This window comes from Anabrus simplex, chromosome 5, assembly GCF_040414725.1.
Source record: "Anabrus simplex isolate iqAnaSimp1 chromosome 5, ASM4041472v1, whole genome shotgun sequence".
Lineage (NCBI taxonomy): Eukaryota > Metazoa > Arthropoda > Insecta > Orthoptera > Tettigoniidae > Anabrus > Anabrus simplex.
Genome location: NC_090269.1, coordinates 50,415,642 through 50,428,825, shown reverse-complemented (window position 1 = coordinate 50,428,825; position 13,184 = coordinate 50,415,642). Strand labels below are relative to the sequence as shown.

Here is a 13,184-nt window from a genome sequence, read left to right as displayed (position 1 = left end):
CTTCTTGTCTGTGGACGAATTGTCTCTTTTGTCAGCTTAAGTTTTGTAGTCTTCTTCATCTTTTACTTTGATCTATTTGTCGTGTCTTAAGACTCTCGTGCCTGCCTCGGGTATTATTTCACTTCATAGGAAAACATATTTTATTCCTGGCAATTTCCTTCTGAACGGAGATATTTGTGTTCATGCCGAGACGACGTCTGTTGCTAAGGGAGATGCATGTACTGTATGTCTGCCCCTTGTAACATTTCTCTGTCCGCCTTGGTCTGGTCGCCTGGAAGATTAAAACATCAAAGGATGGGAAATAACAGATTGGAGTTTCGAATGAAACTTTTTATTTGTGTCTGCCCTTTGATAGACACTCTTTGTTACTTCTTTCTGTATATGTTGTTCAGTTATTGTTTCATTGAATCATCTGTGACTTGTAACATGTCCTGTTGACGATAAATCTATCTATCTGTCTGTTAGTGCACTGATCTCCAGGCCAGGTTACACTGATTTACAATGGGCAGATACGTGACATGACGTTACAGTTTCCAGTGCAGTTTTTCATGCTAATTTCAAATCTGAAAACCGTTTTGCTCTATCTCGTCAGGTTTTGAAAATTTTGACGAGGTTTTATTTTTATGGAACACTGTTTATCGATTTTTTTTTTTGTTGCTTTACGTCGCGCCGACAGAGATAGGTCTCATGGCGACGATGGGACAGGGAAGGCCTGGGAGTGGGAAGGAATCGGCCGTGGCCTTAATTAAGGTACAGCCGCAGCATTTGCCTGGTGTGAAAGTGGGAAACCACGGAAAACCATTTTCAGGGCTGCCGACAGTGGGGTTCGAACCTACTATCTCCCGAATACTGGATACTGGCCGCACTTAAGCGACTGCAGCTATCGAGCTCGGTGAAATTTCTTTTAATTTGTTTTTCGTCATTTTTCATAAAAAGCCGAACATTTTTCATTTTCTTATTTTTTATTGTCATTGACAGTGAATATTATGGCGACCAGAGGTTGCGTAAATTTACCAAATCTGTTTTGCTTCTTGTGCGGCTATGTAGCAGACAAATCCAGTATGTGCCATGTGGTGCATTTGCATAGCTAAAGCCATGTTCATTAGTACTCCATATAGGAATCAGTGCTCTACTGAAACTTCTGTCTGTGAATTGTTTTCCTTGATACAATGTTAAACATATGTAAATGGTTAATATCGTAGCCTATATCTAAAGAACGGTGAGTGATAGACACAAATGGTTTGCATATTTTGAATCAATATGTTTCAGTTGTCATAGAACGCGTAATGCGTGCCAAGATATCCTCCGAAAGTATTTTTTGTTGAACAGTGTTATTCATGGAAATACGGTTGAATTATTTTGTCGTTTTTAAAGGAAATGTGCTGCCGGAAGGATTCTCTGTTTGTCCACATATGTCCCAAGAATTGGAATTTTCACTTGAAAAATCTTGTTTCTTTTTCGAAAGGGCATCAGGCCGTCCTTTCTCTTCTTTCTCCTTCCTTCCTTCCTTCCTTCCTTCCTTCCTTCCTTCCTTCCTTCCTTCCTTTATTTCTTAATCAATTTATTTATTTATCAACTTGGTGGCTAACAGGATGTAATACCATCGCATTAGAGTTTACGTACACAGAGTGTTCTGAAACATGTAGCAAGTAACTGGGGAGTGAATAATAATACACCTCAAAACAACACAAAATGTCTGTATGTACATATGTGCTGCGGTCGATCGTTTACAAATTACATACAGTATTTTTCAGCTTTGTACAGGAAGCACTGCTGTATCGAATGCGATACGGCCCGCGTGCCAAAATGAAAATTCGGGCCCCTCAAAAACAAAAAAGTAAGAACCTATGTATAACTAACATGAACTTATTTACAGCAGGTAGAAGTAATGTCAAGTTATATAAACAAAGGCATTATTCGTTATCGTAAGATTATTAAAATATAATGTTTAAAAGGTTTTATTTGACTGCCTCCGCAGTTAACGGCTAACCTGATGAGCTACCAACCATGCACCACTTAGATGTTTCTACTTAATTGGTTTCATTTTTCAGTAATTACAGAATTATAGGGTCTACTCTGTAACCGTTACAGAAGTCTCAGTTATAATAATTTATTTGATTACATAAAAATGAGATAGGGAAATGAAATCAAAAGCTGTTCAAAAAAGTTTGAAAAGCATCAAACCACAGAACTGATTAGCCTACTCTATTATTAACTTAGCGCAGACAGAGCTCGATCGAAATTGAGTTCACTGATTGCTACTACTACATCAACGGTATGTACAGAAAGAAACAACACGGTTCAACCCATGAGATGAACTAAATAACTCTACGTACAATGAAATCTTCACATCGGAGATACTGCCTTCATTTTTGCTTTGCGAGAGGGTCTTTTCCATATTCTGTCAATAAACTAATTTTATTTAAATTGAGGAACTAATTGGATTAGAGTTTCATTTCATAAATTACTTCAGAATTTCCAAACAAGTCATTTAACCCTGGAATATGAAACGTTCCTATCTGTCTGACTAACTTTTGAAACATATAAAACTGCTTTTATATGAAAAATCTGAAATTCTGCATTTAACTTGAAAATTATGAAAATTTACTTATTAAATAAAATACACACTCGTCGGACCTTGTACTCACACTTACTTGTTAGCTGCTTACTTACACATACGTTATTTGAAGGGCGCCAGCTGCCACTCAGTGCAGCAGTAATAGAATGAGACTCTTGACTATCTCTAGGGTGTGGAGTAATAAGCTTACTTTTGACAACATACCATATAAGTTCTGGGAAAAGGAGATTGGCGTTCGGTTTCCCAATTAATTTCGAGGTTAAGATATTTTACTGTCATTGAAATAAAACTATAAATTCGTTTGATAGAACAAAATATATTCTTTAAATAATATATAAAAATTAGTGAGTCTTGTTGCGATAGAACAGATGAGAATATGAAATTATGACATTGCAGCTGAAAGAAACTAGGCATGAATTTGAATTCTTCTTGACCGGACATTTAACAATTTATACGAAATATTCCCCTCACTGATTCACTTGACTGTACCTTCAACACTTTTAGTGTAATTACGACGTATTCCTTTGATCTGGTGTTTACTGTAGATGTGTCATGCCTAACTTGGTGATACATCCTTGTGACTGCTTCTTCTTCATATCATCTGACTTCTTTGTAAGTCAATATGGTATCCCTCTCTGACTCCATGGTAAGCCCTTGCGTCCGTGTCTTCAACTAAGTGAGCGACCAGCTTTGTCCTCACTCTCTCAATGACCAATAATTAATGGCTCACTGAGTCTTCTCCATCTCTCGTTCACACTCGTTGACTGACCGACTGAGGCCTCTTTATCTAGTAGACTTCACTGTTCAGCTTCCGTTTAACTAATGACTGACGCTACAATATGCACACACCTTTTATAGACGTTGGTTGACACAGCTACGTAATCTCCAGAAATAACAATGACATACTCCCACAACGCCTCAAACCGTTGCATGTAATGGTGAAATCCCCTGGGGCGGCTGAGTCTCTGAGCGAAATGCTAAAAGCTTACGATGACGTAGCCATGACGTCGCAATGACTTGGCAGAATCGCCAGTAGTGTTGTACAATATAACAACGTCACATCCAACATCTGACATATCGAAACTCTCACTGTACAGATATTTAATGTTAATCTACCTATACGTATATATGCATACACTCAATTACAAATACGCAAGCGACAAGCATTGTATAATGGAACTGAATAATAATTATAACAAAATAATATTAATCTCACAGATAAAATAATAATATACGGACATAATAATAATAATAATAATAATAATAATAATAATAATAATAATACAGATAACATAATAATAATAAAATACAGATATTATCTTGTAACGGGATTTGAATCGTTACAATTAATGACGTGGGATGTTCAGTGCTCCAAGGAAATTTCTTGCCTAATTCTGTGTTGGCAGCTCTAGAGTGACTCTGCCAGGAGGACTTTTTCTCGACCACAAAACAGTCTCCAACTGCGCAGTGGCCTTCATGAACCTTGGCAGTTATGTTGAGGTTCTGGGACATGCCATACCCCCACGTTAGTGTTCATGCTACTTTCAGCAGTATAGCCTGCTTTTCTTTGTTACGCTATTACTTCGCATTTTAGGAGACAAGTAAGCGTCTTGTTTCGAACTTGGTTTTGAATACTGTATACTAGAACCATTTTAGTGTAAACATGAGTGTTTCAGCCTTAGGTGCGAGTGGCTTGTTCGGGGCGTCGACCTAGAAAGATATTTTGCCCCTACTTGCACAGTATGTTAGGAACCTGCCTGTATTTGGAAATTGCGGAAGTATAAAGTGGTGAATGTGAGGAAAGGATCGTTAAGGAGGACACAAACACCCAGTCCCCAGGCCAGCAATATTAATCATTTACAATTAAAAACCCCTGAACCGGACGGAAATCGGACCCGGGGCCGACGGGTGACAGGCGGACGCGTTCCCCCTACACCGTGGGGCCGGACTGCGAGTGGCTTAGACGAAGACAATATTTTAGCTGAACTGTTGAGATCAGAAGTTAAGGGCGATGAGCCGTTTGAAGATCAGTCTGACAGTGAAATGGAAGATTGTTTACTCCTAGATGAAGATGATATGTTTTCTGGAGATGACTACGTTCCTGAGCTAAGCGACAAGTCGAGTTCTTCGGCAGGTGAATAATGAATATGAACAGTAATCAGCAAAACGGGTAAAACTTCGTAAAGGCCACTCCTCAACATAAACTGGAAATGGTCGGTACTCTCTGCCAAAATAATTCTCAAATACCGGAAAAAGGAGGAAGTCGGAGACAGCACTATTTGGATTTGAGAGTGAGGTTTCACTTCTGGCATTCTTTCCAAAGAAAAAGAAAACTGTAGTACTTCTGTCATCCATGCACCAGCGTGCATCACTAAAAAACAGGACTCTACGCTGGCAGAAAAGACCAACTTTTACAACTGTACAAAAAGTGGAGTCCGCCTCTGTGGTGTAGTGGTTAGCGTGATTAGCTGCCACCCCCGGAGGCCCGGGTTCGATTCCCGGCTCTGCCACGAGGGCTAGAATGGGGTCCACTCAGCCTCGGGAGGTCAACTGAGTAGAGGTGGGTTCGATTCCCACCTCAGCCATCCTGGAAGTGGTTTTCCGTGGTTTCCCACTTCTCCTCCAGGCGAATGCCGGGATGGTACCTAATTTAAGGCCACGGCCGCTTCCTTCCCTCTTCCTTGCCTATCCCTTCCAATCATCCCATCCCTCCACAAGGCCCCTGTTCAGCATAGCAGGTGAGGCCGCCTGGGCGAGGTACTGGTCATACTCCCCAGTTGTATACCCCGACCAAGAGTCTGAAGCTCCAGGACACTGCCCTTGAGGCGGTAGAGGTGGGATCCCTCGCTAAGTCCGAGGGAAAAACCGAACCTGGAGGGTAAACAGATGATGATGACAAAAAGTGGAGTTGATAAATGTGATGATGAATGTGACCAGATGAGTGGAACTTACAGTACACTTGTAGCAGAAAGACCCGGAGATGGTCACTTTGCCTCTTTTATGGGAATGCTAAATTCTGCTGCTCTAAATGCTTACGTTGTACATCAGGTAATATCCAACTCCCTTAAAAGTACAACGTGAATTTATTCTGAATTTAGGAGAACTACATATGCAGCGCCAACGGCCGTAGCCGTGTTGAAACACCGGATCCCGTGAGATCTCCGAAGTTAAGCAACATTGGGCGTGGTCAGGAGTTGGTTGGGTTGCCACGCGCTGTTGGTGGGAGGTAAGGGAATGGAGAAGCGGAAAGGAACTGGCCACCCTACCGCACGTAAACTCCGGCTCAGGAGCACCTCTGCGGAGGTTCGGACCTGACTTCGGGCAGAATAACCCTTACCTTACCTTACATATGCAGCCGTGAATGATGAAGTGATTGAATTTCCCCACTCTACCACGGGGCGCAAAGAGAGCTATCATGAAACAACTCGATGTGGAAGCCTAAGTTCCACCGCCTCCAACAACAGAGACAAGATCTAAGGGTCGTTGCCATATGTGTGAACGTTCCAAGGACATGAAAAACCACGGTCATTTGCTTTCAATGTAAGAAATTTGTATGATCAGGACACAAAATGGAGACATACTTGCAATGAGCAACGTAAGAAAGACATGTGAAATGCGAATTTATTTTTCATAACGGAAAATAGCTAATCTGACTCTTATGTTGATTTTCAGTGTATGTATGCACAATGATCATTATAACAGTGATTTATATGTTTTATTTTACACATGTGCATAGTCGCACACCAAAAGAATGTGATTTAATTTTCTGGGGCGTGTAGTTCCCGACGTTAGCATTACTGTACCAAAACTTGCACGTTACTATTACAAGGTTAATTTAATTCCCCCAAGCGTTATATGTGGCCTAGAGTTTTAAGCTCAAATAACAGGATGATAAGACTGCCGCAACACAAGTACTTATAACCTAAGTGTTTCTCGTTGTTTAAAAGGGTTCGTGATAATCTCTAAGATAGCAGTCACGCCACTTCTAAGTATATGGCGTGGGACTTACAAGAAGTCCCCTAGTTAAATGAGATTATCAAAATGCAGTCGATGTGACACAGTAGATTGTTTTGATTTTTTTGTTTTTTTTTTTTTGCTAGGGGCTTTACGTCGCACCGACACAGATAGGTCTAATGGCGACGATGGGATAGGAAAGGCTTAGGAGTTGGAAGGAAGCGGTCGTGGCCTTAATTAAGGTACAGCCCCAGCATTTGCCTGGTGTGAAAATGGGAAACCACGGAAAACATTTTCAGGGCTGCCGATAGTGGGATTCGAACCTACGATCTCCCGGATGCACACAGTAGTTTTTCGCTGTACATCTCCTATAAGAATTTGACGATTTTTGATTTCCCAGTACCAGATCAGAATGTGTGAACTAGACTGTCTATTGTATTTTGAACTTTCCGTCCATATATATCAGCTCCATATTGTCCGACTCGTTGGCTGAATGGTCAGCGTACTGGCCTTCTGTTCAAAGGGTCCCGGGTTCGATTCCCGGCCGGGTCGGGGATTTTAACCTTCATTGGTTAATTCCAATGGCCCGGGGGCTAGGTATTTGTGCCGTCTCCAACATCCCTGCAAGTCACACACCACACATAACACTATCCTCCACCACACTAACACGCAGTTACTTACGCATGGCAGATGCCGCCCACCCTCATCGGAGGGTCTGCCTTACAAGGGCTGCACTCTGATAGAAATAGCCACACGAAATTAAAATTAATTAGCTCCATATTAATGTAAGTAGTTCCATTATCATAGCTAGAGTGTATCCTATATATCATGTAAATTATAATGCCTGATAAATATTCACATTTTCTCTTTGCAGGAAAATTGCCAGAATTACATCCGCATCCTTGCGAAAACGAGTCCTGGTAAACTGCTCATATGTGGTACCAACTCCTTCAAACCCATCTGCAGGGAGTACTCAATTCAAGTAAGTTATTTAACTGTTTCTATTGTTTTTGCTATTCTGTAGAATACAGAGGGGAATTGTAGATATTAGCTCAGTAAATTTTTAAACTGCTTGACCATTATATGATTAACAGTAGTATGTTTAACCATGGTTTAACTAATAAATTATAAAATCGCCCGGAATACAGAAGGTCACTCACTCAATCAATCACTACTGATCTGCATTTAGGGCAGTCGCCCAGGTGGCAGATTTCCTACTGTTGTTTTCCTAGCCTTTTCTTAAATGATTTCAAAGAAATTGGAAATTTATTGAACATCTCCCTTGGTAAGTTATTCCAATCCCTAACTCCCCTTCCTATAAAAGAATATTTGCCATTTGTCATTCGGGATCTCTGGGGACGATGTTTTAAGGGTAATTAGCTTATGAAAAGCCATGTCTCCACTATAATTCATGCTCAATTGGAAAACCAGCATTTCTATCTAAAGCCCGACGACGTAATTTCCATAGCAGCAGACTTTTTCTATTTTAATACACTCCTCCTGACAGGCTTTCCAGAGGCCATTGATAGATTGATGGACGTCTATTTCCTAAAGCCCGTTTTAGGATTCCAAATACACACAAGTCCATGGGTGACCCATCGAGTGCCTTCACTGGAATGTCAGTAAAAGGAATTGTACGGATTCCAGTTCCCATCTCCATATTCTCTAAGAACAGACGAGTCGAACTACACGTGTGACTGGATGCTTTATCTTGATTTACCCACACCTGATTTTTCATCCTACCATACAGTGCTGGGATATCTGTGTTGTAAATGGGTGTTAAAACCTCTCGCTGATAGTAGGTAGAGTTCCCCTTCACATCATTAGCGACACGGCGAATGGTTAAATTACCGGGCGAGTTGGCCGTGTGGTTAGGGCCACCCAGCTGTGAGTTTGCATCCGGGAGATAGTGGGTTCGAACCCCACTGTCGGCAGTCCTGAAGATGGTTTTCCATGGTTTCCCATTTTCACACCAGGCTGTACCTTAAGACCACGGCCGCTTCCTTCCCACTCCTAGCCGTTTTCTATCCCACCCTCGCCATAAGACTTCTCTGTGTCGGTGCGATGTAAAGCAAACTGAAAAAAAAAAAAAAATGGTTAACTTGCCACTGTAGCAGTATCCAGCGGTGATCATGTAACCCCTTGGCAAAACTTTCTTGGCATTGTGACGAGGTAATAGTTTGTGAACTCGGCGCTTAGACCGCTTTTCTAATTGCTTATCCTTGTTAACTGTTGAAACAGACATCCCCAATTTACGTGCGATAGTCCTTTGGGGGGTAGGTTTACCACTTGAGACTAGGGCCCTCACTTTCCTCACCACTTCTGGTGTACGGCTGATGGCTGGTCGTGGATTTGCCTGTTTTTTCGCTCTTTCGGCCAGTCGGCATTTTCCTTATTTATTCAATACAGTACTGATCCCGTTCTTTGATTATCAAGAAATCGCGCTTCTTGCACATTCTCTGGATTGCAGATTAGCGATATTTAACATCAGAAAGAACTGTTACGTAGCCCTCCCAGTGAGAGTCAATCCACTTCGGCATCGTTGAAGCTAATGTCCCGAAACTGTACCAAATACAGTAGAGAAAATACGCGACACTCTGCGAGATATCGAGGGACAGCGATTAGAGCTCTCTCTAGCGGAGTGACCTGAGAGTTACTGATTCTGTCATAAGAGCACGTGTATTTGTTTGTGAAGTTTTTGGCGTTATTTATTTATTTATTTATTTATTTATTTATTTATTTATTTATTTATTTATTTATTTATTCATTTATTTATTTATTTATTTATTTATTTATTTATTTATTTATTTATGTATTTATTTATTTGCATTAAGTTGACATAAGTAAATAGCAGCATGTGTCATTCCTTTATATCTCTTATCAGTATGAGTGGAAAGATATGTGCTGTGTTTGGCTGCAATAACTATGAAATGCAGAAGGATTCGCGGTCTTTCTTCCGTTGTAAGTAAATATTGTGTTTGCATATATATTCTTCCAGTTACAAAGAGATTTTTATAGTACCTCCTAAACTTCTGACCTGCGCGACCCATATTTTAACTTGCTTAAAATATAATAAGCTTACTTTTTTGTATAGTGCAGCAGCTAACCTTCAGTACTGATGTGTTGTTGTAGGTGTGATCTGTTGGTTTGACTTAATTCAGGAAAATACATATGTGTGTGGCTGGTTGTGTTCCAAGTTACCCCATTTGGAAGGCCGTAACGCGTTGTCAAGCACTGAAGAAAATATGAGTGATTTAAGAAATGTAGGCCTACATATTTTGTTGAAACAATATGATGATGCAATTATGCTTTACCCAAATATATTGGCATTATGCCAAGTATTGCTTATAGGGAAAGTTTGAATGTTTTTGAGGCTAAATTTATAGATGTTCTTTCTGTTAGTAGGCTTCAAGTTAAAAGGAAAATTGTCCAGCTCTTAAATGTAAATTCATTTAATCATGTGTGTAGTCCGACTCGTTGGCTGAACGGTCAGCGTACTGGCCTTCGGTTCAGAGGGTCCTGGGTTCGATTCCCGGCCGGGTCGGGGATTTTAACCTTAATTGGTTAATTCCTACTGCACGGGGGCTGGGTGTATGTGTTGTCTTCATCATCATTTCATCCTCATCACGACGCGCAGGTCGCCTAAGGGTGTCAAATAGAAAGACCTGCATCTGGCGAGCCGAACCCGTCCTGGGATATCCCGGCACTAAAAGCCATACGACATTTCATCATGTGTGTAAGGAATGTGCCGATTGTTTCGTTGTCAAGTGTTATAATGTGACGATACAATGCTTTTAAATGAGAAAAAATACAAATCCAGCCGTGAACGTTCAGGCAGGAATGTCAAAGCTAAAAAAGTAATGCATAAATGAAAGATCAAGCCCTTTCACAGCAGTCCATTTCATATCTTGATTATATGTCTAATTTCAGTCTTTAAATAATGAACTGTTAAATAATTCTTCATTCATTTATCCAGAATTGCTTTAACAACTTTGAAGTTAATATCTTAGTAACACTTTCTTTCTAGACGTAAGTTAATTTATTTATCCATTTCCGTATATACATTTCCACTGATATTTGAATTTATCATGAATCTTCAGGACAAACCACTAGAAGCGCCACTTGCGACTTGTCTCCCATTTTAACAAGGCTAAATCCGGAAGTGTCGCGTATTGTCTCTACTGTATTTGATTGTACACACGTTCTCAGTTCTGACTTGCTCAAGTTCATAACAGCGCTGCCAGCGGCCTTCAAACTCGTCACCAGAGATCCCGAATGACCTTCTGTTCAACTTACTGAACTCTGTTCACAGAATCACACAATACCATTCAGCTATGAATGACCGCACTCGCTAATTGCTGTCTATTTATACAAGTCTGTCTTCTTTACGCACGGCAGGGAGTCCCAGCTCATAGGAATTACCTGAGAGGGCTATAATCCCATTTTCAAGCTCCCCTTACTTTCACCTCTCCAAGTCCAGTCGCCCAGCTCGTGCAGACCGCTAGGTTCGACTCCACAAATAGTCCAGTAAATCACACAGTCCAACACAGTGAGCAAATAAATAGCAAAAACTAAACAATGCTAACCAGCAGGGCAGTACTCACAAAACGACCATTAGCGCTGTTTCAATTACACTCTCGATAGCTGCTCCGGTCGCCGACTCTACGACGATTCTCAGTCCACAGAAGCACACAAACGCACAGTACTCTAAGGCAGTACACAGTCTTCTGTTCCGCACGCCGTCTCCCGTCCAGCTATTCACTCGACACTCCGAAGAACACTTCGTTCAGACCTCGATGGGACACTAGCCATAACCAACACCTCTGTCGCCATCAGCCCAACCACCGAATCCCAACACACTTGACTCTACCACTGAGTCCAACACTGACCCCGAATCCAACACTGACTGACTGTCCGCGGCTAGCCTCCCTTTTTATAGCTCGGGTGATGTGTACCAGAATATTAGCGATGTGTCTATAGACGGAACATTCTCGTTGCTCCTCCCAGAAACTCGCAAAACCAACCGACGAGAACAATACGCCGAAATACGTATAAGGGCAAACAGTGTGCTGCGCTGTCAGTTTTAAAGGTAAGCGGTTGTACACTTTATATTTACGGTAGTGATTTCCAATATTTTGCGGTAAAGATGTGCAATTTTGCGGTAATGAAAATAGGAAGTTTTGTGGTAAATCTAGGCTGGTCCTCCAGGCCGGCCGGGATATCCCTAGTCATCTGACTCATTAACCCCTTCCTGCAAGTACCGAAAGGGGCTACCACGAGGCCGGCCCGCAACACTATTATACTTTGGGTCAAAACATGACGAGCTCAGCTCCTGGAAGCGATCTGGAAGTCAGCAGTCAATCACACCCTGCGCCCTGCTGAGTTGAGTTCTGAATGATTCTTGTTTGGTGTGGATAGGTTGACAAACCACTTTCTTCCACACTCTCCTGTGCCTTTACCCTTCCTTCGTATTGAGTGCAGTAGACGATTTGGCAACTCCGGCTACAGTAGACGTAGTAAATCGTATAAGCCGCTAATAGACACCGGGCTGCCGCTGGACAGTAGTGGTGTGAGGTGTTTAGTCCCCAATTATAACTGGCGGTGAAGGAACAATCCTTCTGCTCAGACTGGTCCATAGTCGGCTGATACAATGAGTAGTCAGCGTGAAAGAAATAAAGCAGGAGAGGGAACATCATGTTGAAGCTGACTGACTGGTAGAGAGTAAAAGCCACCACACACAGAAAGCTGAGCTAAGCTACGCTATGCTACGTAACCCAAAGAGAAAAATCTCTCCAATGAAGTTATATGGAATGGCACACAAAGTTACGCTAACCTAAGCAATGCCAAGCTAAATGTTACAGATCGCCAAGGAGGCAGTTTTTACACATGCCCACATCACTTTATACCACGGCATATAACAAACAATCGTTTCATGTAAGGAATATATTGCTTAATTGTCTTTCTTTTTTGTTAATTATCATGGAGTCCAAATGAAAGGAAGAACAACTGATTGAAGAGATACAAAATTATACTTGTTTATCAAACTATTGAAGAGAGATAGCCATGAAAGACAACTGTTGGTAGGAAATAAATGAAACTCTGGAAATTGGTTTTACGTATTATTTATTGCTTTACATGTATTTCTACTCTACATTCTATAAATAATAATAATAATAATAATAATAATAATAATAATAATAATAATAATAATAATCGTATGGCCTCAGCTACCGTGTGCAGACATTTCGATTTGACGCCATCTGGCTGTCTGCTCGTCAATTTCGACGTTCCGTTTTACTCTAGGTCCGTTAGATGGCAGACAGAGTAAACCGGATCTCTCTTGGGCGTCTATGGCTGAGATTTAATTAATTTTGTCGGGTGAATACCAAATGTATCACCAGAGATCTTTTACATGCCGACGTCGTACGACATGGAGCGTCGAATGGACTTTTTTCCGCCCTTCAAAAATCCGACTACCTCTGCCGGGTTTGAACCCGCTATCTTGGGATCCGGAGGCCGACACTCTACCACGGATCCACAGAGGCAGCTTTACATTCTATAATTTGGGTACTTCATATTAATTTTTCTTAATATCATCCTCAGTAATTGAGAAAAGTTCAAGAAACTGCTCGTGATTTAAAACGAAAGTAAT

General features: G+C 41.2%; 1 protein-coding gene across 1 annotated transcript in view; it reads left to right on the top strand.

Annotated features, from left to right (window-relative positions):
* Window positions 1-13,184, top strand: part of Sema1a (semaphorin 1a) — an 828,612-nt gene that overhangs the window by 512,750 nt on the left and 302,678 nt on the right. Inside the window, exon 3 of the mRNA XM_067146885.2 lies at window positions 7,407-7,514. Coding sequence (XP_067002986.1) covers window positions 7,407-7,514 — 108 coding nt within the window. The remainder of the gene's footprint in view (window positions 1-7,406; window positions 7,515-13,184) is intronic.